The sequence below is a fragment of the Pygocentrus nattereri genome, chromosome 24, assembly GCF_015220715.1.
Source record: "Pygocentrus nattereri isolate fPygNat1 chromosome 24, fPygNat1.pri, whole genome shotgun sequence".
Classification (NCBI taxonomy): domain Eukaryota; kingdom Metazoa; phylum Chordata; class Actinopteri; order Characiformes; family Serrasalmidae; genus Pygocentrus; species Pygocentrus nattereri.
In genome coordinates this window covers 28,715,787-28,741,740 of record NC_051234.1, presented here as the reverse complement: position 1 = coordinate 28,741,740, position 25,954 = coordinate 28,715,787, and the positions used below count along the sequence as shown (strand labels likewise).

The window sequence follows — 25,954 nt, the reverse complement described above, 5'->3', positions numbered from 1 at the left end:
TGTTCTTTCATCCATCTGTCTATTCTTTCCACACTCCTCTTCCAACATTCTCTCTATCGCTGATCCCTCAGAGCTATAAGAGAGCCGTAGATGAGGTTAGTGCGACCTTTGTCCTCTTCTCTCTTTCTCTCTCTTTTTTGCACTCATGTTTTCTCTTTTTCTGTTTCTCGCTATTTCTTTCTCTCTTTTGTCTCATTCTCTCAATCTCTCTATTTCCCCTTTTCTTTCCCTTTATGTCTCCTTCCACCACTCTCCCTGTTTTCTTTTACACTTTCTTTCTTTCTTTCTTCTTCTCTGTCTCTCCCTGTAGTACATTTCTATTTTTCCCTCTTTCCACTTATTCTCTCTCTCATTTTCTGTCCCTGTTTTAGCTCCCTTTCTTTCCTTTTTTGGCCCTTTCCCCATTCTTCCTCTCTTGTCTCTTTCTCACATTCAGGTTCTTTCTTTCTTTCTTTCTTTCTTTCTTTCTTTCTTTCTTTCTGTAGTACATTTTCTCCTGTCTGTGATCTGTTTCTCTCTCTTTCCACGTCTTTCTCGCTTTCTCTTCTTCTCGTCTCATCCTTACTCTCTTTTATCCTGTCCTTTTCCCCCTTCTCTTTTCCTCTCTTTCTCTTTTCTGTCTCTTTCCCCCATTCTTCCACTCTCTTCTTTCTCACATTCTGTCTCTTTTCTTTCTTTTTCATTTTTTCTTTCTTTTCTTTCTTAGATTCTTTCTCTCCTGTTGTTCCCTCTTTATCCCTTTCTCTTACTTTTTTGTATAATTTTCTTCTTTCTGGCTCTCCCTGTATTAACTTGTTGTGCTCTCCTGTTTTTTGTGCTTTTTGTCTTTCTACTTCTTTCTCTCTAGTTTTCTCTTATCTCTCTCTCTATCACTATCTATCTACCTATATCTCTCGCTCTTCTTTTACTCTGTCCATCTTTTCTTCTCTCTTTGTGTTTGTCTTTCTTTCCAGTTTTTTTCTCTTTCTATTACTCTCTTACTCTTTCTATGTCTCTCGCTCTGACATTATCACCCTCTTTTTTCACACCCTTTTTTCTGTCTCTACTTCTCTCTCTCGCTCTCTGTTTTGTTATTTGTCTCTCTCTCTCTCTCTCTCTCTCTCTCTCTCTCTCTCTCTCTCTCTCTCTCTCTCTCTCTCTCTCTGTGCCACTCTCTCAGACTGCTCTTGCTTTCAAACACTCATTCACTCACTCGCTTACTCAGCCACCCCCTCATCACTTCACTCTCCCTCTCACTGTTCTTTCACTGCTGGTTATAAATGGACCGGCTGCTCGTCTCCTCCACAGGATCATACACACACCATGTCAGTCACCTTCATTAGCTGCCCATTTCAGCGTCGCTCTAATTCGACACACTCTTTCACAGTCTCAATAAATCCTTGACACTATCTCCGGATTCTGACTGTTACCTTGGCAACAGCAGTCTCCGGGCAAGAGGAGGAGGAGTTTGTTTGCTTAACCTCCCAGACTCAGAGACGCCGGTTTCTTATGTTTCGGCAAAATGCTCTGCACTTTAACTATACAGTCAAATATTGATACATGTCACTTACAGCATTTGCAGCATGATTCATTGAGTTTTACACACACACACACACACACACACACACACATATATATATATGTGTGTGTATGTATATATATATATATATATATAGAGAAGCAGCATCAGTAGACACACCTGGAAGGCCCAGCGCTACAGGCTTGAATGGTTTCCTGCCTCTAACACACCTGGTTACCTCATTAAGGACCTCATAATGAGCTGATGAATTCATTTAAATGTGTTAAAGCAGGTAGAATGCTCGACCCTGCTGGGAGGCTGCCAGGAATCCCGTTTCATTGCGTGACCATTTCATCACTTCTCACTTACACACTGCAGTAATTGACCTGTCCATGCTCCTCTCAGAAATGCAGTCTTTTGCAGCTAATTTTCAGGGTTGGACAAGCTTGAGAAAAATCTCATTCAACCTATTGAGAAACTATTGTGATACATAACTTTCAGTCCAATCACATAGTAATGCACTCATTGCGTGCATACGAAAAAGAAGTAATTTTACTTCAGTATTAATTAGGAGTCTCTTCTCAGATCTAAATTGTGTTGCCGTATTATCTACAAATGCACTAAGAGTCAATTGTTGGCTGATATGGAATTGAAATTAATAGTGCGTTATAAGTCCTCTTTTCTGTCCTCTTTGGACAGAATGGGATTCTTTCTAAACAATCTGCAAAGCTTGTCCAGCCTTATAACAGTGGTTACAAAACATTGAATTTGCATATTGATAGATCAGTTCTGAGTCTGATGGAGCACATTATATTAAACTCAGTGGAATTGTAGTTTCTCAGTGGCATTTTCTCTCTGTCTGGCTGCCTGGTCCTGTCTGGGCATCAGGAGGAACTGGTAAGAGGTGCAGGCTGGTAGGACAGACCCCAGTAACCCTCCTGCATGTGATACAGAGGCCTAATTAGCCTGTCTGGTCCTGATCTTCTTGCTCTCTGTTCTTTCTTATGCACGAGGCTGCCCTCTTTATTGTGCATCATTTGCTGAAATGATGGCTGGATTGTCCTCCTCCCTTCTCAAGACTTTTTTTGCTACTGTTTTGTTTCTGTTCTTTATATATATTGCGTTTGAAGTTGGTTTATAACACTCCTGCTTCACATGTACAAGTATCTCCTTGCTGTGTTATTGCCTCTACTAACAAACTAGTCACCGTTTTTGTTCATTAGTTGTTTTTTTTTCACTTAAGTCTTTTTCCCCAGGTCTTTGAGGAATGTTTGGGGGTTCAGCCCAAATCAGAAACCAGATTTTGATATATTGATCCTTTTGGTGACCTCTGACCCTCAGGACCTCACTGCTCTGGCCAAAGAACTCCGGGAACTGCGCTCCAATGAAGAGACCAACCGGCCGCCTGTCAAAGTGACCGACTACTCGTCGTCCAGTGAGGAGTCAGAAAGCAGTGAGGAGGAGGAGGGAGAGGGTGGAGCCCATGATGGAACGGTGCCAGTCAGCGATATCCCTCGCATCATGTGAGGCTTTAACTGTGATTCTGGTGGAGCTGTTAGAGTTGCAGAAAATACATGCGTCACTGTGACAGTTCAGCTGCATTAGAGTTAGAAATTCAACACTCGTCGAAGCCGATGAAAAAATGCCCATTCAAATATAGTGAAAAACGTCTGCTTGGATCTGTAAAGCTCCCTCTGCTCGGACTCCTTTTATGTTCCAGACCAATCTCTAACATTATCACAGAGGATGACTAACAAATGGATGGAAGAACATGCCATTGCTAACCATAAACAATTGATTTTTTTATTCTGGCTTCAATTAGAATTATAGGAGGTTTTACATGTTAACTGTGGGGATATTTAACATCTTAAGTTTATAAAGACTGTGGGATATCACTGGCTTGGGGACTTTATGGGAAAGCACTTCTCAAATATGCTTACTTCAGAGTAAACCTTACTAGAGGTCTGCTCCCGCAAGATTTCGTCCCACCCCAGAAAACTAAAGCGTTTTGTCCCGCTCCTGCCCAGGTAGTGTCTACTCACAAAAACATTATTCTCTGCTGAAATAACATGGCAGTCATGGTCATCAGACTCACTGTGAAGTAACTTCATCATACACCATTTATTCCCAGTAAACACAAAGCAGGAACTAAACCACAGAAGGATTATTTTTGGTGTTTTCCTGGGCAGCTGTGGCCGTCGGACTGAAGGCTCCACCGTCTCTAAGCTATGAGAACGTGTGTGTTGTTCTCGTCATTGGCTGCTTCACAACTTTAGAAAGACTTCATTCATTTTAGTTCTTTTACTGTTATCATTTTATATTGCTTATATTTTTGATTTAGTGATCGTTCTGCTGTTTGTAAATTTGCGTGCTTCTTCCCACTCCCAACTGCCGTGGGACGGTTTCCCACCCACTCCCATACGCAACACTGTAAATTAAACCCATGCCGCAAGATATTGTGGAGAGTCCAGTGGGAATCCACGGGAGTGCAGACGTCTGCTCTGTACCTTTTACGATGACCATCTTGCGAGTCACGACTACCAGGCTGAGAACCGCCAGTTTAAACAGTGTGCTTTTGAGGTCACTTTAGGAGACGTAGAATTGGCTTAGAAATCTGGCGTTTACTGTAGTGATGCGCTTTGTTACTTATTTTTAAAAAAAATGTATGTATTTGTTAAAAATAATATATTTAAAATTTGAGTTTGACAAACAAAAATGAAAAAACTCTCATTTGATTTCTGCCTCCTAATGTTATAATCAGTTTTCAGCAATATTTAGGAAACTACATGCACATTTTAAAAATTTCTGATGTGAATGCCAAAAAATGCCAGTATCGCATAGTATTGCAACTAGCATGCAAGCCTATGTGTGTAACGTGGAGCGAGGAGATGGACGCACGTGCTGAGATAAGAGAGATTTATTAAGAGCAAATCCAAAATCAGGGTCATAACGGTCCAGGGTCATAGAGCCAATACGGATAGATTGAGGGGCAGACATCACAGACACCAGAATGCAACAGAACAAGCAGAACATACAACACAGCAAAAAACAAACAAAGACCAGCAAACACAGGGCTTAAATACACAGGGATAACGAGGGACAGGTGAAAACAATCATGGGCGGAGACATGAAAGGAGGGGGTGGACTAAACCAAAACAAATGCACATGGAAGATCAAAACAACATGAACACATGGACAGGACTGGGAGGGGCCAATCGTGACAGTGTGGCTAGTGTGTTACCTTAGCGTTAACATATTGATCTTGTGGCTAAAGTGTTAGAACGGGACACTACAAAGCACAGCTTCTATTTTAAATATTGTATTATATGTATCGAGACAGAACTGTATAGTTTTGAATCCAGTTATGCAGTCACATTTATATATATATTTTTTAAATAATTTTGCATCATGCCAGAATAATTTAATCAAAGCAAATCTCAGTGAAATCGGATTTCTATCTGTGCTCATGTATGTTTCAGAATGATTTCTGTCTAGTTCCTAATTTTTAAAACAATTCAGCTTACACATTTCATTTTTCTTAACAGGCCATCAGCTGGCCAAGGCGGCAATGAACCGTTTGGTGGAATGGGAGGCCAGGAGGATGCCCATGAAGAGTCCTATGGAAACAACTCCCAAGACAGCACCCTGATGATGAGAGAGGTAAGAATCTGGTGATCTGACTGCTGGGCTCTCATCAGAAATATCTCTAAACTCTGCTCCAGGCAGTACCTCCTACGCTCATTTGTTTGGTGTGTCACTGTTTCATTTCTTTCCCAGTTTGTCTGATTTGTTCATTCTCTTTAAGTTGGTTAATCTAAGTTGGTGTTTAAGTTTAGTTCAGTCACCCCTTTCCAGCACCTCCACTTTTTCTCTGGTGGATCTCACTGCTCATACTGACAGGGGGCACTCAGTTTGCATTTCCCCAGATCTTCTCCACAAGGTGGCGCATGGCGGGGCTCAGCACTAGCGTAGCCCTTCTCCTTTCTGTGTTCCTCTCCTGCAGATGTTTGGGGAAAGAAAGCGCTCGGGTCACGCCGAGAGCAACGGCTTCCCTGGTAACGCCAATCTTCCCGATCTAGTGCAGCAAAGCCACTCCCCCTTGGCCACGCCCAGCGAAGGCCCAGGGCGCCACTCCAGTCTGCATGCGCAGGACCTGGACGCTGTGGCTGAAGTAGGTGACGGTGCAGCCTGTCCGAGCCACTCCAACCCTTAACCCTTAACTCTAACCCAACCCAACCTTCTAACCATCACCATCCAGTCCAGTCCAAACAAACCACATATTTATCTGGCTGTGTCTTCTGGCTGTAGATTCAGGGATGCCCCGCTCTTGTCTGATTCCAGACTCTTGTCCCTTCCTTGTCCCATCCTTGCCTTCTAAACTCGTTTTCCTTTGCTGACAGGCTTTGTTTTTTAAAATTATTTTACTCACGCTTATTTTTGAGTCATCTCATCTTAAATGCATGAACCAATGAAACCAGTGGCCATGGCATTTATGTATGATGCTCCCTTACATTTCTTCTGCAACATCTCTGGTTTTACTCTCACTAAGCAGTGTCTTTACCTGTATGCTTCCACGAGGTCTGTCCTTCCAAAAAGTTCCATGTTCCAAATCAACGATTTACATGTTGACATTATGTGCATGTTGGCATTAACACACACTATAAACTTACCAGTTACGTTGCTGTCCATCATATTGGAATATATGCGAGTGAGCGTCTTTTTCATGCTGGTTTCTCATCGGCAGTACGGCAGTGGGTCCAAAGCCTCCTTCACTCCGTTCGTGGACCCCCGGGTGTATCAGACCTCGCCGACTGAAGACGATAACGAGAACTCTGCCTCAGGTTCATGCCTCTCTGTTTTATAATGATAATTATTCTTTATTATGAAAGACAGTAAAGCTTTACCAGCCCAGCTTGTTATTGTCATGTGATGGGAGAGACCTAGCTACCAAGTGGAACTGCATATGACTAAATTGGGTAGAAACATACTATAGATTACTAGCTCTGTTTTTGTGGAGTTTTATTGTTATCATATATTTGGGTTAAAGTGATTGTTCAGCAGAAATCAGCCCTCAGACCAAATGAGGTCCAAAATCTGCTTCTTCTATTCTGCAGTGGAGCTAATAGCTAAAGAGTAAATAAAGCTTGTTCCCTCCAGTAAACACTGTACAATCTTATTATTTTTATATTTATTTATTATGCCCAAATAAGTGCACTAGATGCAGTTTTTGACACTGTATGACATCCATAAGAATGACAACAGTACACTCTCTGAAGTCATCATTGAGTGCATTTACATACACTTTGTATCTGATAACAGCAGAAAATCAGATTTTGTCAGTAATCTGATTAACACATTTACATACACTTGAGCAATCAGATACTGGTCTAGGTCCAGGTCTATATGAGTCAGAGAGTAATCCGACTTCTGTTTTTCATCCAACCAATAAAGTTACAGAAGAAGACGTGATGTAAACGTAATGTAAAAATGAAACTTCGTGATGCGGCTATTTAAATCCTTAATTTCTTAAAGCGAGAATTTGGCTTCTGCATTGCTCCAAATGTGTTTTGCTGAGTCTTGCGGTGACGCTGATCGCTTACTCTGGTACAGCCATCTGTTTCACACATGAGCAGACTGAGAAATCTGAAGGAAATCAGAGTTCACATGCACTGAGCAACCTGATTACTGAGCTTAAATCAAGCTCTTTGTATTGGATTTCCTAATCGGATTTCTAGACCTTCCTCCCATCTAAGAAATCAGAGTGTGTGTTTACACAACCATTTGAATAATAATCAGATAACTGCAGAAATCTGATTATCACCTGATCATTGAGTGCATGTAAACGCACTCACTCTGTGGTCTGCGTCATGCTCATTTTAGCTATTAAGCTGGATTTCTCTATGGAAAAAATGAATGGGATTTTCGAGAAATCACTATTATCACCCAGTGGGAAACAAAGGTTTCAAATCTGATGCATTTTGCGCTGCGTAAATTTTTCCACTGAATGTCACTGGATCCTCTGAAATAAGATCTTGTTAAGGAGTGAAAACAGTGCTACATCTGTGCTAAAAGCAAGGATATTATTAATAACAACACTATTATATAATAACACCAGATATTCCTAATGTACTCTAAAACGGCCAAAGCAACATCACTGCCACACTTGACAAATGTTTGTGTACTTACATGTCTTACGTTGTTTATTCAGTGTGCAGCAGTGTTAGCATTTTGCCAGATAGTGTCAGACACCACATTTGAGATGATTACCATGTTATGATTTAGACTTGCAGTTTGCATAATTCTTACTTCGATATTTGTTATCTACCTTAACCTTGTAGCTCCACTCACAGGACAGAAAAAAATAAAAAACGTTCTCCTTAATAGGCCTGTAGTTTCTCCTAGACAGCAGAATCAGATGAAAAGGCAGTTGTAAAGTCTCCTACTGCTCAGATGTTTCTTCTGAGAAAAAGACGTCTGAAATCTCATGTGTCTCCTCTTTGAGTTTTAGTAGAGATAAAGTCAAACGTTATGCTCAGATTTGCCAAGATAACGCTTTTATCTGCAGCTGAACAAAAGTCAAGAAAGTTTTCATCCAAGACTAAGAGATATGGCAGTTTTGATGCTGATGTATGAACAATTATAATAATTTATTTAGGCCAGAAGTATCTAATGTCTCCTTTTTGTTGAATACGTTGGTGTATTATTTACCAAACGGTCACCTTAATTGAGCTTCTCTTTGTCCCTCCTGCTGCAGCTCTGTTTGCGGATGAGCTGTTGAGGCAGGAGCAGGAGCAGGAGCAAGCTCGGCTCAACGAGGCACGCAAAATCTCCGTGGTCAACGTGAACCCCACTAACATCCGGCCGCACAGCGACACGCCAGAGATTCGCAAATACAAAAAGCGCTTTAACTCGGAGATCCTGTGCGCTGCTCTGTGGGGTGAGTGAGACCGCCCATGTTACCGCACCTCCTCTGCTCCAGGGTTCATGACTTGTTAACCTCTCTGTGACTCTGTGCTGCAGGGGTGAACTTGCTGGTTGGAACTGAAAATGGCCTGATGCTGCTGGACCGCAGTGGTCAGGGCAAGGTGTATAACCTCATCAGCCGCCGCCGCTTTCAGCAGATGGACGTTCTGGAGGGCCTCAATGTACTGGTCACCATCTCTGGTAAGAGAGTTTTTTTCCTGTTTTATTTAAAGGAGCCGTCTAGCCAAATGAAAAAAATATAGCGATTGTTACATCTGTTGTAAACCTGCCTATTCCCTCCTGAACATTCCACAATCGACTCTGAGTGGTATTATTAAGAAGGGGAGCGTTTAGAAACCAAAGCAACTCAGCCACGAAGTGTCAGACCATGTAAATTTACAGAGCGGGGTCACTGAGTGCTGAGGCACATAGTGCATAAAAGTCACCAACACTCTGCAGACTCAATAACTGTTCCAAACCTCCTCTGGCATTAACATCGCTGGGAGCTTCATGGCTTGGGTTTCCATGGGCGAGCAGCTGCACGCAAGCCTTACATCGCCAGGCATCAGATAGAGTGGAGTAAAACATGCCGCCATTGGAGCAAGTGGAAAGGCATTCTGTCAAGTGATGAATCCCGCTTCTCTGTCTGTCAGTCTGATGGGCGAGTCTAGGTTTGGTGAACGCCAGGAGAACGTTACCTGCCTGACTGCATTGTGCCAAATGTAAAGTTTGGTGGAGGAGGGATAATGATATGGGGTTATTTTTCAGGGGTTGACCTAAGAACCTTAGTTCCGGTGAGGGGAGATCTTAATGCTTCAGCAGACCAAGACATTTTGGACAATTGTACGCTTCCAAGTTTGAAGAATCTTTTCTGAGCCAACCCCTTTAAACACCTTTTGGATGAACTAGGGCCCTCGTCCAACTTCAGTGTCTGACCTCACAAATGGATAAATGGGCAGAAATTCCCACAGACACACTGCAAAATGTTATAGAAAGCTTCCCAGAAGAATGGAAGCTGTTATAGCTGCGAAGGGGGACCAACTTCATATTAATGCCTATGGATTTAGAATGGGAGTCATAAAAGATCCTGTAGCTGTAATGTGTAGGTGTCCCAATACTTTTGTCCACATAGTATATCTAATGTTACAGCAAGGAGGCCAGATATCTTATTGCAGTTTCTGTGGTACCTGTTTTCAAATCATCATTACAATGGAGCAAACGGATTAGTCAGCTGACCTAAATAACTCATCAGACGAGGACAAGCTAAAAGCTGAAGCTATCAAGTTAGCTCCCTGGCTAACTATACGCCTTACCATAGTTTTTTTGGCTGAAAGGGTAAGAACCTCGTCTCTGGCATCCTTTTTGTGGTAAATAAAGACAGAGCTGCTGTTTTCCTTTAAAAACAAATCGACAACCAAGGAAAGAGTTAGACTAATTTTAGCTTGGTTGTATTTATTAGACTAGATCATTGGCAGTAGATCAGTAACTATAAGACCAGCTGTCAAGATTGGTTGACACCACAGCGATTCCAAATGGTAATGTGATATATTTGCATAATGCTTGACTGGTTTTATTGTAAGAGAAAACTCAAGGGGTGAAAAAATGAAAATTCATTAAGATTTGAAATCACAAATTCTGTCGACCTGATGAGGTTGGGGGATATAATGCTGTGCTACAGCACATTGCATAACATGACAAATAATGTATGAAGCTTTTTTTTTTGTTATAATGCCCCTTAACATGTAAATACATAATTAAGTAAAGGCATAGTTGTATAAATATGTTCACATTTGATTCACATTCTGTATCAACAGGTTCAAGTCTTTTTATATTGTTTCTGTTTAGAAAAGGCAATATAAGTAAAAGGCAATATAAGTAAAAGGCAATATAAGTAAAAGGCAATATAAGACTGTATGACTTTTCATCTCATTCAAATCATAAGAAAATTTCCTTATATTTACAAAAGAAACGTTGAATTTCTCCTCATGTTCTCCTCGTGTTCTCTGCTGCCAGTGAGAAATAACTCAATTATACCACACTTTTGTTTTTGCCAGCTACAGCTGTTTTAAGGGTTTAACTCCTATATGGAGGTGTCTCCATTCATAGATATGAGTAAGAGGATTACTGAAGTCTGACATGATGCCTTTTCTGTCTCTCATCCAGGCAAAAAGAACAAACTGAGAGTGTACTACCTGTCTTGGCTGAGGAACAGGATACTCCACAATGATCCTGAGGTGGAGAAGAAGCAAGGCTGGACTACTGTGGGCGACCTGGAAGGCTGTGTTCATTACAAAGTCGGTATGTGCCATTGATAACAGTGTTTCACAGCCTATAGCTTTCATAAGCAATGTAAGTAATGCATTAAATTCTGTAACTTCTGTAAGTAAATACATTAAATGAATATGTACGTTATTTACACATGAATAAAACATACTACTGCCAGAATTGAGGGAAGTGAATGACAAAACTGTCTCAGTGCATTGTTTCATTTGTGTGGAAATGAAGAACACATTTGAATAAAGAGGTTCATTGCAGATAAAATAAACGTTGTACTGCGTATATTTATACTCTGACTCACACCGTCTCTTTTCATTTGAAAGTGAAATATGAGCGGATCAAGTTCTTGGTGATTGCCTTGAAGAATTCTGTGGAGATTTACGCCTGGGCGCCGAAACCGTACCACAAATTTATGGCTTTCAAGGTGAGAGACAGGACTCGTTCACAGTCTCTTTAATGAGATTTTTATCACTATCCTTAGCTGTCAGATCATTTTGAATGAGTCTTTTTTTATTTCAAAGTAGGTCTAGCTGCCAGATCAGTTCAGAGGATATTTGATTTCTGCTGCTGCTTCACACAATAAAAATTGTGTTAATTAGCAAACACACTTTTTTTTACGTTGATCTAATTTAATACATTTTGTGGCAGATTTACTCTTATTTACGCTATTTTGGCATTAAAAAATGGTTGTCAGGATTTATTGCCCTTAGAAAAATCAAAGAGGTGGTCGCTAAGTGTGGGCGAAATGATAAAAACACCATATCAGGATACGTAAAGACATTTTCAGGATGGACAATGTTTATCACAATATTTTATTGCTACCACGGACGCGAGCATATTGTGTATGTCATCGGCGTTGAAGAGAACTGATGTTTCATTACAAAGAGAGCATAACATTTACTAGTGAATTGTGTATGTGTCAAAATATCACAATATCACTAATACTGCCACATTTTAAAACTGCCATTAAATCTCTGAGAACAATAATTTTATTCATCATTTCACAAACTACACTGCACTCAATCCACTGCACTGTTCTTTAAGTACTGATGATATCTGCAATGTGTTTGTGTCCATGATGGCAATAAAGTGTTATCATATGGAATATTTTACAACACTCATTAGCCGTGGTGGAAGTAAGTAAATGTAATTCATTAATTTTTTCATGTATCTGTACTGACGTTTCTCCATTCTGGGCGACTTTTTACTTTCACTCCACTACATTTCAGAGTCTAATATCTGACCACCAATATCTGATATCTGAGCACCAATCAGGGCCCAGCGGTCACTTTGTTTAGAGCTGGTTTTGACCTGTTGGTCATACCGACCCAGTGCAGCACGTGGTTCAACGTCAGCGCAGCAGCGTAAAACTTTGGGAGAGTCTGTTCAACATAAATGATGAACTAACCTAACTTTGTGTAAATAGAGCTCAATATAGAAATATGTCCACATATGCAGTCGAGACTGACGCGGCTTTTTTCTGAATTTCTACAAACACCATTTCATTTTATAGTAAATGAGTTTGGGCTGGTTTATGTTTATGAACAGACGCCTACAGATCAACATAGTAAAGGAGCTCATCTGTGATCCTGACTTTAAAGCCAGTTTTTATTCAACTTAAACTTGGAACTAAGTTGTAAATAAATCTGAAACTGAAACTTTGCTTGTGTGTAAAAAGTGATTTCAGAGCCACTCGGTTCTCCCTGATGGAAACTGTTTACCTTCAGTGTTTTGTGCTTCTGATCATTTTAATAGACGTCAGCGTCACTAATTAATGACGTTCTATTAAAAGACTGGTTTACCAAGAGAGACGCTGGAGGACTTTCACCTGAAATGAGTTCATGAAGCCAGTCTTGTTATAAAAATGATAACAGGACATCAGAGCCAGAATTACTCTTTTAGTACTTTTACTTTATACTTAAGTACATTTGAAGGTAAATACTTTAGTACTTTTACTCAAGTGGAGGTCTAAAGGGAGGAACTTCTACTTTTACTGGAGTGATATTTTACCTTGGGTGTCTCTACTTTAACTCATGTACATGATTTGTGTACTTCGTCCAGCACTGCTCATCTGAGAGTCTTTAGAACAGGTTTTAACAATGATTTGACAGTTTTCTAAATGAATGAAAAGTGCCTATTGAAATTCTTTTTTCCTGTGTGGTCCCTGTGCTGCTAAAGCTACTTATTATTTTGTTACTTTGTATGTGAAATATCAAAGCCTTTAATGCACATAGCTAAGAGGACGTGCTCAATTTGAGAAATTAAGCAGAAATTTTGCAGTATCCACATGCATTTGGCTTGGGAAATGTTTATCCCTCCAGCAGAAAATGAATGTTTTAAAACAAAAACCCAAATTATAATCTCTCGTTTTCTCCGAATAATGCCTTATATTGAAATAACCATGATAACTCGTTAAATTGTCCACATCCGCCAGCGGAACGTTTCTGTAGACTGTCTGTAATTAGCTCCTCTTTTAGTTATTCTGCCCATACGTGTCTATTTTGAGAAATTCACTCAAACACTGTCTCTTTCTCTTCCTCTCCACAGTCTTTCACAGATCTGCAGCATAAGCCTCAGCTGGTTGACCTGACAGTGGAGGAGGGCCAGAGGTTAAAGGTTATCTACGGCTCCAGCGTTGGCTTTCATGTGATAGATGTTGACTCCGGGAACCCGTACGATATCTACATCCCATCCCACGTAAGTGACGGTGGGCTGAGTAGAGATTTTCCCTTTCTCAGCCTGCGCTCAGGGGCAGGGCGGGTGACCTCCTCCTCCATAAGGACATTGTACTCAAGTCTGTTGGTATTTGGTGCGAAAGAGTTTCTAATTTTGACTCTATACTACCACTACTACTATCACTAATACCACTAATAAACAATAAAAATGCCTGCGTACTTAAAGTAGATAAGATACTCCAGTGTTAGAGGGTTATGTGGTTTAAATGTGTTTTGGAGTAATGTGAATGTAACATCTGCATCTGCCATTTGTAATAATGTTTATAGACTTAGATACATACAGTACTAGTCAAATGTTTGGACACACCTGATTTAATGTATGTTTTTCATCATCTTAAATGCATTTTGGCCTTAAGGTTTATGCTTAAACGCTAAATTTGTCTCTAGGACAAATATAAATAGTTAAGTCGTTCTTTTTCACTTCTCTGACAAGCGCTCAACATATGAGCTCTGGCCTGTCTTAGGGGTGGCTTTTCATAAACCTGCTTGAGAAAAGGAAGGAGTGTGCAAAATCAACACAAAGAGAAAATACTTGTAAGAATTTAAAATATCGCTGCTGTTGGAACAAAACCTTGACAGTCTGAAAATGCCTATTTCCTTTTACATTCTGTTTAAATTTCATGAGAAATGGACCAAAATAAACGGGCCAAAATGACATGAAAAGAAGTCTGGTTTCATTGACTTACATTTAAAGTAAAGTGTTTTTTCTTTCACCTGTAAAGTTACTATTTTGGAGGTTTTGATCCGACAGCAGTGATATGATAGTTTGATTTGATTTGATTGGTGATTTTTTTTTTTTGGTCTTGCATAATCCATACGTGTTGTATGACAGTTTTGATGACCTCATAATATTTGTAAAACATGGAAAACACTAGAAATAAGAAAAAGAGTAGGCGTGTATAAACATTTGACTGGTGCTGCAACACATATAACAGTAGGATATTGCTTAGAGCAAAACATTTCCCCGATCTACGACCTTTGACCAACCAAAAAAACTGTGCATCTGATAAAGTGAACCAAAGCAACCAGAAAGATGTGGCACCCCAGTGTGGACGGTGCACGTTTGGGGTGGTCAGTTTGTGGTGCTGAGGAGAGTGGGGGACTTTATTGTTGCAGCAGTTTCTCACAGGGAGAAGTGCCAGCGGGCCAGCAAGGGGGAGAGCGTCACCTGCAGAGGGGAATGTTATGCACTGCCGCTCGTACTTGTCACCCGAGGCTCATCTGCCCCCCCACCCCTTCCCCTCCCCCCCGTGTTCCCTCCCCCAGATTCAGGGCAGTGTCACCCCCCACGCCATTGTGGTGCTCCCCAAGACCGACGGGATGGAGATGCTTCTGTGTTATGAAGATGAGGGGGTCTATGTGAACACTTACGGCAGAATCACTAAAGACGTGGTGCTACAATGGGGAGAGATGCCCACCTCTGTTGGTAGGTTGTGGTTGTTTCTTTCATTGGACACAAACCGCCCCTGTTCTCCTTTCAGAGCCCTGTCTCCCAGCTGCTAGCAGTGCCCACCCCCTGAGCCCAGCACTTCCTTGGAAAAACCCCTCACCCATCTAGCCAAACACATATTAGCCTCAGTAAACATGCACACACATTATTGCACGCACACCTTTTGCCCCTGCATGTTCTCAGCTCCAGCCCAAACAAATAGTGGTCAAGGCTACACTTGCACCTGGGCATGAGACCAGAGGTGAGTAATTCAAGGTCAGAGAGTAAAGCTCCTCCCCAAGATTTTTTTTCCTGCCACCTGGCTTCTCTGGTGAGCTTAAATTTCCAGCAGAGGCTGGAAAATTTCCAGGCTAACGGAACAAATTGGGGAGGAATTTTATTTTCTGGATCTGAACCACCCATCTCTGTTTAAGTCCACTGCAACAACAGGTCGTAAACGATTTACTACTTTCCAGCCCATTTAAACTTTTTCTTTTTGCTTCAGTTTCAATAATAAGGATTTCCATGTATTTCTTTATTTATCTTTTAATAAATATCCATCCTGTTAATGATAGTGGAGAGAGGTTATTAGTTTATATTAAGCACCGATAACATCTAGCTATAAAAACGGACTCCTTGTTCTTCAATAGTATGAGTTAATGGAAGTACAATGGCAGTAAAAGAGGGCCTAGTACAGAACCCTGTGGTACACCTTAAAGAATATGATGTATTCCAGATAAATGCTCACTAGACTAACAAATACTTTCTTCCTTTAGAATATGCATTAAACCACTGTGAGACATCTTTATATCACCCACATAGCTATTAAAACTAACTCCATGCACTTTAATAATATGACTTAATGGTATCAGGTACACACACAAACACATACACACATCTTCTAAGCTGCTGCTCCTTCTGGGTTGCAGGGGGGTTGCTGGAGCCTATCCCAGCGGTCGGTATCAGGTACAATGACAGTAAAATAGGGCCTAGTACAGAATCCTGTGGTACACCTTAAAGAATATGTTAATAAATGCTCACTAGATTAACAAACACTTTCTTCCTATAGAATATGCATTAAACCTCTAATATAATACTTGTGTGGTGCTGCACAAAGAACTACAAAATGTCACAGAAATTTAGTTGTGGTGCTATTACATTGGTGGCATGGATTAGTTAGTATTATATATGCAAGTGGCGAATAGCAATTTTGCTTAATAACGCAGGTGCAGGCGTAACTTTGGTTGGTCCTCTCTAAAAATCAGTCTTGACCTGTTTAGCAGTCGGTGACCTGTTGTTGCAACTGGACCCCCTGCCCTGCGCAGTGTATTGTTTTCCCTGCTTTAGTGCTCCCACTTTAGATTACAAAGGGCTTTTTAATTAGCCAAAATACTCGTATTATAATAAGCGTATACTCACACTCAATTTAGAATCAGCCACGTCCCCTCGTTCCCTTGCACTGTCCCCACACTCCACCCCCAGCCTGTGGCACATCCTCAGTCTCCAGTTCAACTTCCAGTCCTGACGCAGAGTTCACTGGTGGTGTGTGTATGTATGTTAAATCATTTTCTTGTTTTTTTTATGTTTTCTTCCTTTGTGTTTGAAACATGCAGTCTGTAGCTAACTGTTTGGTAACTGACACCAGCTTCAGCACTCCATGTGTTGCTAACATAACTGTTTCATTTTGACTTGTCTTCACATTCTTTGTATGAAACTCTTGACATATCTTACTGTCTTTCTATGTGCTTGAAACCTTAAATGCATCTTTTATAGTAAACGCTGCAGCAAATCAGGGAGAAAGCTTAATGGATCCCGATTGATGTTGATTTATCTGCATCTTTAAAGCAGAGGATCCATTTTAGACCTATGAGTGACCACCATCAGAGAGATGAAAGATGCTGATTCTGTTGTTTGTTTAAAAGTAACACTGGATTAACATTTAGGAATGTCTTCGTACGACTAATGATCATACATTTAATGATCTATTTTCGTGTCATGGGTCTACAATGTTAATTTTTAGCATTTGATGTTCGTTCGTTCTCATCTTGAATGTGAATGTTCTGATTTATTTTATGTCAGTTAAGTTATTGCCAAAACTGTGGGTTTTGATTCAGACAAAACAAACCTCCCCCCCCTCCGCTTACAAAATAATCAGCCAAACTGTGCTCTGCCCGCAAATGCGCTCTTTCACAACGGCTGTTGTGATGTTGGACAAGCTTTACGGAACACTGTCAAAAATCCCATTAAACAAAGTGAGAGATTCTTGAAGTTGTACTTGTTAGTAATACCATAGTAACATTAGCTAGCAATCTTATTCAATTAGCACACAAAAAAATAAAGCTATAAATGGACAGAGAGGTTATTAGTTTATATAAAACACTGGTAACATCTGGCTCTTCAAATAAGTATATCATCCACATAGCTATAAAAACTGATTCCATGCTCTTTAATAGTACGAGTTAATGGTAGGAGGTACAATGACAGCAAAAGATGGCCTAGAACAGAACCCTGTGGTACACCTTAAAGCTTCAAAAATCCCATTCAACAAAGTGAAAGATTTTTGAAGTTGTATTAGTTAGTAATGCCATAGTAACATTAACTTAACTAGTTAGCAATCTTATAAAATTAGCACACAAATTCATTTGGAAATGATGACGCATAAATTGGAGCACTTTGACACCAACTAGTTGTGCCCTATACACTTAACAAAGATGCTTCTTCAAGGGTTCTTTAGTAAAGATAGTGGTTCTATATAGAACCCTGAACACTCAAAGAACCCTTTCCATGATTAAAGGGTTCTTTGCATTGTGAAAGGGTTCTTGAGATTAATGGAGAATGTGGATATGGTTCTATATAGAACCTTTCTGAAAAGGGTTCTATATAGCACCAAAAAGATTTCTTCTATTGTTACAACTTGACATTGTAACAATAGAAGAACTCAGAAAGGTTCTATATAGAACCAAATACACACATTCGCCATGGTTCTTTAGATTGAGTGAGAATGTATGGTTCTATATAGAACTTTTTTGAGAAGGATTTTCTATATAGCACCAAAAGAGGATATCCTATAGTAACATGCTTGACAGCATTACAGTAGGAGAACTCTCTTTGATGCTATATAGAACTCTTTTCAAATTGGTTCTATATAGAATCATATACAACACATTCTCCATCAATCTGAAGAACTCTTTCACAATGCAAAGAACACTTTAATATGTTCCATATAGAACCATTTTCTTTACCAAAAACCCTCAAAGAACCATCATTTTAAATGTGTACAATTCCTCCTGAGATTAAATTGGATTTTTGTCAACATTACTTGAAGCTTGTCATAATGGTTGCTAAGAAAAATCACATTTATGGGCAGAACACGAAAAAGTTCTTCAGTTATTAGTCAGTCCAAAATGATAGTTCAATAGTTCTGTACTCAGAACCTGATAGCAGCTCACAGTACACATCCCTCCTGTATTTCTATGCCAAAACTCTTGTGATCTGCCTTGTTAGTAAAAAATCTTATCGCAGTTTTATTATCAGCATCTCTGTAAATAACAGTCCGCAGCATTCTTTATGGTCAGTGTGGGCATCGAAAGGTTTTCAGAGGACCCACAGTGCATTAAATATAGAACAGGGGGCCCTTACGTTGAGTGCTTTAGTCTTTTTTGACCAGCCTTGCTGAATTCGGATAAAAAAGAATAGAAAACGTGCCATAATCACTGCTGATTCCAAGCAGGATGTATTTTCCGAGTCTCAGAAACTGCTGCAATAATTACCTCCTGATGGTGTGGGGTGCTTTGGGCAAGCCTGTCTTTTTCCAGTCTGGGCCAGTTTCAGGTTGCTATTGGCCGTCAGAAGTCGTCGAGGAACGGGGTGTTTCTCACTAACGTAGCCTTTTTACTGCAATGAGAGTCAGCACTGTCCTGTCACATGTCCTGTTGTCCTGTCCACTTCCCCTTCTGCAGCCTACATCCACTCCAACCAGATCATGGGCTGGGGAGAGAAAGCCATTGAGATCCGTTCAGTGGAAACGGGACACCTCGACGGAGTTTTCATGCACAAGCGAGCTCAGCGACTGAAGTTTCTCTCTGAGCGAAACGACAAAGTGAGTATATAGAGGTGGTATACTTTAGATTATTAGAATTTACCGAACTGCCTTGGTCAGCTAGCACCTGACTGGTATGAAAATTTTGCCGGCAATAGTACATTTTAACCGTTGATATCTGCCAATATAATCTACTATGGTCAAAAATTAAACCGACTGCAGAAAATCAGATTTTGTCAGTAATCCGATCAACACATTCACATGCACTTGAGTAATCAGATAATGGTGAAAATGTGGGTCTATGTGAGTCAGGCAGTAATCAGATTTCTGCTTTGCAACCAGCCAATAAACCCACAGAAGAAGGCGGCTTTACTGACGATCAGTTGTCAGATATAATTATCAGTTCCAAATTGTCAAATTTCTCATATGAACAGAAGAACTGAACACCTCTTCGCAGCATAGTTAGTGGTTTTGTTGGTAAAATGTTTGTTTGAATGAATTTTACACATTTTTGTCATTTCATGTTATCAAAACGTCAAAGAGTGAAGTTTTATGAGTGGTGTTTAATTTTAATTTTGACATTTTTCTTTCTTCAAAAGCTTTCCAACAGTGGGTGAAAAAGTGTAAATTATCATTGTTAACAGCCGAAACAATCACCTTTCATTTAGTGTTTGCATAAAATTAATGTAGAACACAAGGATTTCTGTGGACTTTAACTGCTGTGAGACCTACACAACTGTCCACAGATGGGGATCGCTGGGGTCCAAGCACTATGCACTTCAACTGAAGCCGTTAGAACACAAATGATGGGAAAGGTTTTTAGAATGGACTCTATATTTTATAATAGATGTGGGGTCTTAAATGATGTCTGCCAAATTTCTTACACATTGACCTTATGACCTTGGTATGGTAAGCAACATATTTTTAACAAAAAATTGAAAATACCTAGAAAACAGTACAATATTTGGACCTTACTTGTAGTTGTTGAACTTAACGGACTAAATAATTCCACAGCAATTACCCCTGTATTGTATTCACAGGATACACCCAAACTTTTATGTTAAAATCACTAAATTGTATTGTAATATTTTTTAGAATGATGCACAGTGATCAGTAGGTAACATAACAGTTTGGTTTACTGTGGGGAAAAAAGAGCTTCTGTTAATGTCTGTTTCTCTGATGACACTCTGCGTTCTGCTTTTCTTGGCCAGGTCTTCTTTGCCTCAGTCAGATCGGGAGGCAGTAGCCAAGTTTTCTTCATGACCTTGAACAGAAACTCCATGATGAACTGGTAACCCATCCACATCCTCCCCCGCGTTGTGTCTGTGGACATGTTCTGTTTTGAAAAATGAGGGAAAACCACGGTGTGTGGGATACAGCATGGCGGTTAAGATAAAGATAAAGACTTCCCGGAAGCTGCTCCAGAAAGCCGAAGACATGAGAACGGTCAGGCACGAGTCCACAGTCAGATAGTGACCGATTTTCCCAGACCACCAGGGGCCGCCAGAGAAGAACAACCTCTATCCAGAATCTCCTGTGGCCGCGGGGTTCTTAACTTTTTTTTTTTGTCATGACAAATATGTTCCCAGATTCCTTTGGAGGAGGTTATTATTAGTAGAATGGAACTGAACTGGGATAGACTCTCCTGTGTAGAGTGACTATTGACTATTGAACAAAACATTGTAACTGTTTAGACACTTTCAACACAATAATTTATTGCTGTTGGGCTATACATGGAAAACCCTCTCAGACAAAACAGTTCTCTGAAGAGGTTAGTGTGTGTGTGTGTGTGTGTGTGTGTGTGTGTGTGTGTGTGTGTGTGTGTGTGTGTGTGTGTGTGTGTGTGTGTGTGTGCGTGCAATCAGCCTTGTATGTTTTACACTCCAAACTCTCGTGGAACACATTTCATCACCACTTTGTTTTTTACAGCTGCATTATGTCACACTGTAGCCGTGAGTACTGTACGTATGTCCTCTATGTATGTGTGTATGGGTGAATGTTGGGAAAAAAAGGCTTACCATCCATACGTACATACAAAAAAAAAAGTCGATAGGTAAGACAAATCTGGAAAGGGATGCCTGCATATTTTGTACCACACATCAGAACCACGAGCCGTTTTGATTCTGGGAAAATAAAGGTCCGTTTCACATTGTTCTAAGACTATGCTGTAGTTTTGTATTTTAGTTTGGACGTCCAAGTGCAATAAAGGCCAGGGGAGAACGTTGGAGGCTTATGACTGCAAGTAAGGTGCTCAGCTCTCCCACAGATGGATCCGTCACTTCTAACTGCGAGTTAGAGTGATATTCTCCACCACCCTCCGTGTGCGTCCCTGCTTGTCCTGTCAATGTTCACGCCTCAGTTCCGAACAAAGCATCTGACCACCAAAACACTCTGAAACTGTGACTCTGTGAGAGCAGCGTTTGGTAATGTACATGGTTCTCCGAGCAATCCATCTGCAAAACTACAGTAATTTTCAGTTTTTTTAGTCTTTTCTTTGGAGTTCAGTGAAGAAAAAACGTCAAGCTTCCTCTAAACCTACCTCATTTGTTTCATCTGGTTGTTCAATTGCAATTTTGTATTCGGATCATGGCATAAACTTTCACTGTTTACTCAAGGCAAGGCAATATTTAGACTGTAGATTGAACAAAGTGTTGGTTTTTTTGGTCATCCAGTGTCTTTGATATTAAATAACATGGCTCTTGGCTTCTGTCAGATTTCAGATTGGCCTTATGATCTTCCATTTAATTCAGAGACTAGGAATTTTACACACTCAAAAGTGAATGGATTTTTTAATACCAGTGCCAAAATTAGCTCATAAACTAACAGCGATAGTCTGCACAACAAATTATATACAGTAGAATTCCTGTACGCTGCTTACTGTGGGCACATTGTTCATTCTAAACAGCTCTAAACGTCTGGATATTTTTAGCGGTCGCTTTGGGACGGCGACAGATTGTTCACATTATTTTCGCACGTTTGTGTGTGACACGATGGGGGGATCGTTCACTCTTTTTTCCATAATGGACTTCACAGACTGTCCGTCAATGTTAGCTGTGAGGAAACTCGTGTAGACTGGAGTGCTGCTGCACTGACTCAGATGGCGAGCTGTTTTAGCTTTAGACCAAAAGTTTCTTCATATCAGAAGAAATGTTCGATCAAAGCTGAACTTTCAGTAATCGGAATTTTTAGCACGTAAGATTTAAGTTCTCGCAAAAATTTTGTTTTTTTCCAGTTAATTTCAATAGAAACAAGGTGAACAATTTATACAATTAATACTAGTATGAACAAAATTTTACATTGTAGTGACATTTTCCTGAATACATTCTAATTATTACCTTTGAATTTATTAATTACTGGTGAATTTGCACAATTAGTATGAAACTAACTAAAATGTAACATGTCAAAATGTAATGTTTAATCATGAAAATTGAGGAACCTGTTCAAATGTTATTAGCAAATATTTTCCAATAAAAAAGGCCATTTGTTATTAAACCTCAAATAATAAGTTAAAAGAATGTAAAACACAGATTAGAGGTTAACTTACACACTTAAAAATGATGGTTCTTCACACGTTCTTTAGTAAAGAAAATGGTTCTATATAAAACTATACATTCTATATCAATCAAAGGGTTCTTTGCATTGTGAAATGGTTCTTCAGGATAATGGAGAATGTAATGTAGATGGTTCTTGAAAAGGGTTCTATTTAGCACCCAAAAAGGTTCTTCTTTTGTGCTTGACATTGTACCAAAAGTAGAACCCTTTTGGGTGCTAAGTAGAACTCTTTTCAAAAAGCTTCATCTACCACACATTCTCCATCAATCTAAGAACCCTTTCATGATGCAAAGAACCCTTTGATTGATTGAGAATGTGTGGTTTTATATAGAACCTTTTTGAAAAGGATTCTATATAACACCAAAAAGGGTTCTTCTATTGTAACAGGCTTGAATCATAACAATCGGAGAAACCTTTTTGGTGCCATACAGAACTCTTTTCAAAAGATTGCGTATAAAACCATCTACCACGCATTCGCCGTCAGTCTGAAGAACCCTTTCATGATGCAAAGAACCCTTTAATCATATTTAATGTTCATGGTTCTTTGTAGAACCATTTTATTTCCTAATGAACCCTTGAAGAACCATCATTTTTAAAAGTGTAGAAATTTAATGAACTCGAAATTTTCAGGTCGTCCAGTTAAAACATTAAATGTTAAAAAAATATAATTCCAGTTATTAAATTGGAATTTTGCCATTAGATTTAGAATTTTTTATGGCTTTTTTTTTTCCTTGCTCGGACTGAATTTTAGAGTGAGAAACTTTAGAAAGCTAATATGGCTGTGTGTAGAGTCATTTTGCTGGTGCCGTGACCCGGAACTTCTGTTAGTGCCTGCCAACAGCAGAAGTCGCTGTGGAGAAAATGAAAAGTGGAAGGTCAAAGGGAAGTTGTGTAATAGACAGTCTGCAAACAGTGGCTGTTGGAGTGAAAAGGCTTCCGAGATAAGAGCCACACACTGCAGACAAATCAGCCCCAGCAACAGATTTAGGTCACAAACGCCACCCAGAACCAACCGTCTAACACGTACCCCTCGCGTTTTCTAGAGCAGTAATCCGTGAATTGTGAATGAGCGTGAATGTGTTTCTGCATGTTTGGAAGATTTCACTAGCCGCCCCTGTTACCTTTTGGGATGTTACGGTCAGTTGTTCCTCCGCAAAAACATAAAACTGTGACGTGGGGTTGAAACGTGTCACTCTCTTTCATGTGCAGCCTGCAAATGTGGATTTCTGTATTTCTACTTATTTCTATGGAGTTTTCATAATAGTGTGTGCTTGTTTGGTCTCATTTTGTCTTAATCTGGACTAGACAATAATAAAAAAGCCATCTTGACTGTAAGTACACCCTTCGACATTTAGTTGGGCAGTGACTGGTTAATAGGAAAGCGATGGTTCTCTGACATGTTTAGCCTTTTTTTGTTTGAGCAAACAAAGTAAGCTGGAACAACGGCAAATAAAGCTGATAACAGAGCAGGGATGATCTAGAACCATTCTGTGTAGAACCATTTCATGCTTAAATAGTTCTTCGCATGGGGAAATGGTTCATCAGATTGATGGAGAATGTGTTGTATATGGTTCTATACAGCGCCAAGGAAGGGTTCTTCTACTGTTACAATGTCAAGCTTGTACACTCTTAAAAAGGATGGTTCTTCAAGGGTCCATGAACACTCAGAGAGGATAAAAGGGTTTTTGTGTAATTAAAGGGCACCAAAAGGGGTTCTTCCATTGTTACTATGTCAAGCCTTTAACAATAGAACCTTTTGCAGGGTGGTACATAGAAGCTCTTTAAGAGAATCTTGCATCATTGAAGGGTTCTCCAGATTGATGGAGACTGTGAGGTAGATGGTTCTATATAGCACCCAAAAGGGTTCTTCTATGGTTACAAGCTTATAACAATAGAAGAATCCTTTTGGGTACTACGTAGAACCCTTTTCCAAAAGGTTCTATATAGAACCATCTATAACACATTCATGCACATTCAATCTGAAGAAACATTTCATGATGCAAAGAACGCTTTAATCGTAAAAAGGGTTCTTCGTGTGTTCAAGGTTTTTTATATAGAACCCTTTTTGCTGCTATATAGAACCATTTTTGAAAGGTTTCTGTGTAGAACGATGTGCAACATGTTCTCCCATCACTCAAGAGCCTTTTTACCATGCAGAGAACCATGGTAGTATGGAATGGTTATATACAGAACTCAAAGAACCCTTGAAGAACCATCTTTTTTAAGTGTGTAAGGCAAAGGCTAACGTCCAAGTATGGATAGCGTTACTTCGTCTTCGTAAAAAGGGGGAAATTTTTTGTGATTTCTACAGTGAAAACCAATAAAATGTAGACATCAAAATTAGTATCGATACATTCTTGTGATCGGTTGTGTATCGATCCACCCCTACTTTACAGCGGCTAAATGTCCAGCTAGCTCTACTGAAGCAATCCCAGCTTTTCAAAGCCCAAAAGTCCGTTTACACGTCCTCAAACAGAACATAGAGGTATGTTGTTTTGGTTAGCTAAGCCTTCGCTTCTTCTGAACACACTGAAGCTGCTAGCGTTTTTGTGTCCAAAATCAGGCAGACCCATGTTGTTTCTTCACCTCGTGAATATCATATTGCTGTTATTTTTCTTTTTTCTTTTTTGTATGATGACATGATTTGAATGCTGCCAAAACCGAATGGGTTTTCCTGATGAAAACAAACACTAGAAAAACATGTAGCTAGGTCTTCAAAGAGCTCCTGATCTCGTCTGATTTGTGCCTAGTACATGGAGTCCAGTTGTCCACTCCACTCTCACCTGTTTCATTCCATCAATGTAAAGCACCTTTATTTGGTTGTATTCACACACCGCTGAGCTCCGACTTACCATAAAACAAGCATTTTATGGACATTTGTGTGGAACCCAGACTTGCTTGACCTATTTATTGGTTTGTACAGTACATCATTTCTGGTATGTCGTTGTACTTGGAAGCAACAGTATTATTACTGGTTTTGCAAAGGGATTCTTTTCTATAGCTGTATTTTGGATTAGCTTGTTGGTCTGAAAGTGCTATGAAATCTATATTAGAATGTCAGAGATGATTAATATCAGTGCTTTATGTAATAACAGTTTATCCTATTTCAGATTTTTTTTTTCTCCCAATATTGTTCGATGCTTTCCTTTCTTTTTTTTCCTTAAGATAAGTTTCACTGCTGAATATAGCCAAAATGAAATGCTGATACTTTTTTCTTTTGTATGGTGAAATTTTTCCTGGTCTGGTTTTGGGGGAAAAAAATGACCCATCATATTTCTGTTCTGAGGAAGAGTCTGAATGGAAACAACACTGTAAATGAAAAGTACACCTGAGGGATGATTAAGCTAGGTCAGAGGTAGGATCATTAGCAATAAAGTGTATTACTGATTTTGATAAGATTTTCTGGTATTTACTTTTTTTTCGTCTTAATTTGGTAGAAAAAAAATTGTTCAAATTGTTGA

At 39.7% G+C, this 25,954-nt stretch overlaps 1 protein-coding gene across 10 annotated transcripts in view; it reads left to right on the top strand.

The window, feature by feature from the left end:
- Positions 1–21,095, top strand: part of tnikb (TRAF2 and NCK interacting kinase b) — a 102,774-nt gene extending 81,679 nt beyond the window's left edge. For 4 of the 10 annotated variants that reach the window (XM_037534212.1, XM_037534209.1, XM_037534215.1 and 1 more), the window contains 14 exons: positions 72–95; positions 2,387–2,395; positions 2,840–3,021; positions 5,044–5,158; positions 5,502–5,669; positions 6,243–6,339; positions 8,253–8,435; positions 8,519–8,662; positions 10,625–10,759; positions 11,062–11,162; positions 13,286–13,435; positions 14,740–14,899; positions 18,862–19,001; positions 20,153–21,095. In XM_037534212.1, coding sequence (XP_037390109.1) covers positions 72–95; positions 2,387–2,395; positions 2,840–3,021; positions 5,044–5,158; positions 5,502–5,669; positions 6,243–6,339; positions 8,253–8,435; positions 8,519–8,662; positions 10,625–10,759; positions 11,062–11,162; positions 13,286–13,435; positions 14,740–14,899; positions 18,862–19,001; positions 20,153–20,236 — 1,692 coding nt within the window. In that variant the 3' untranslated portion in view covers positions 20,237–21,095. The remainder of the gene's footprint in view (positions 1–71; positions 96–2,386; positions 2,396–2,839; positions 3,022–5,043; positions 5,159–5,501; positions 5,670–6,242; positions 6,340–8,252; positions 8,436–8,518; positions 8,663–10,624; positions 10,760–11,061; positions 11,163–13,285; positions 13,436–14,739; positions 14,900–18,861; positions 19,002–20,152) is intronic. The other 6 variants (XM_037534211.1, XM_037534217.1, XM_037534218.1 and 3 more) reach the window with 4 other exon arrangements.
- The last annotated feature ends 4,859 nt before the right edge of the window (positions 21,096–25,954 follow it).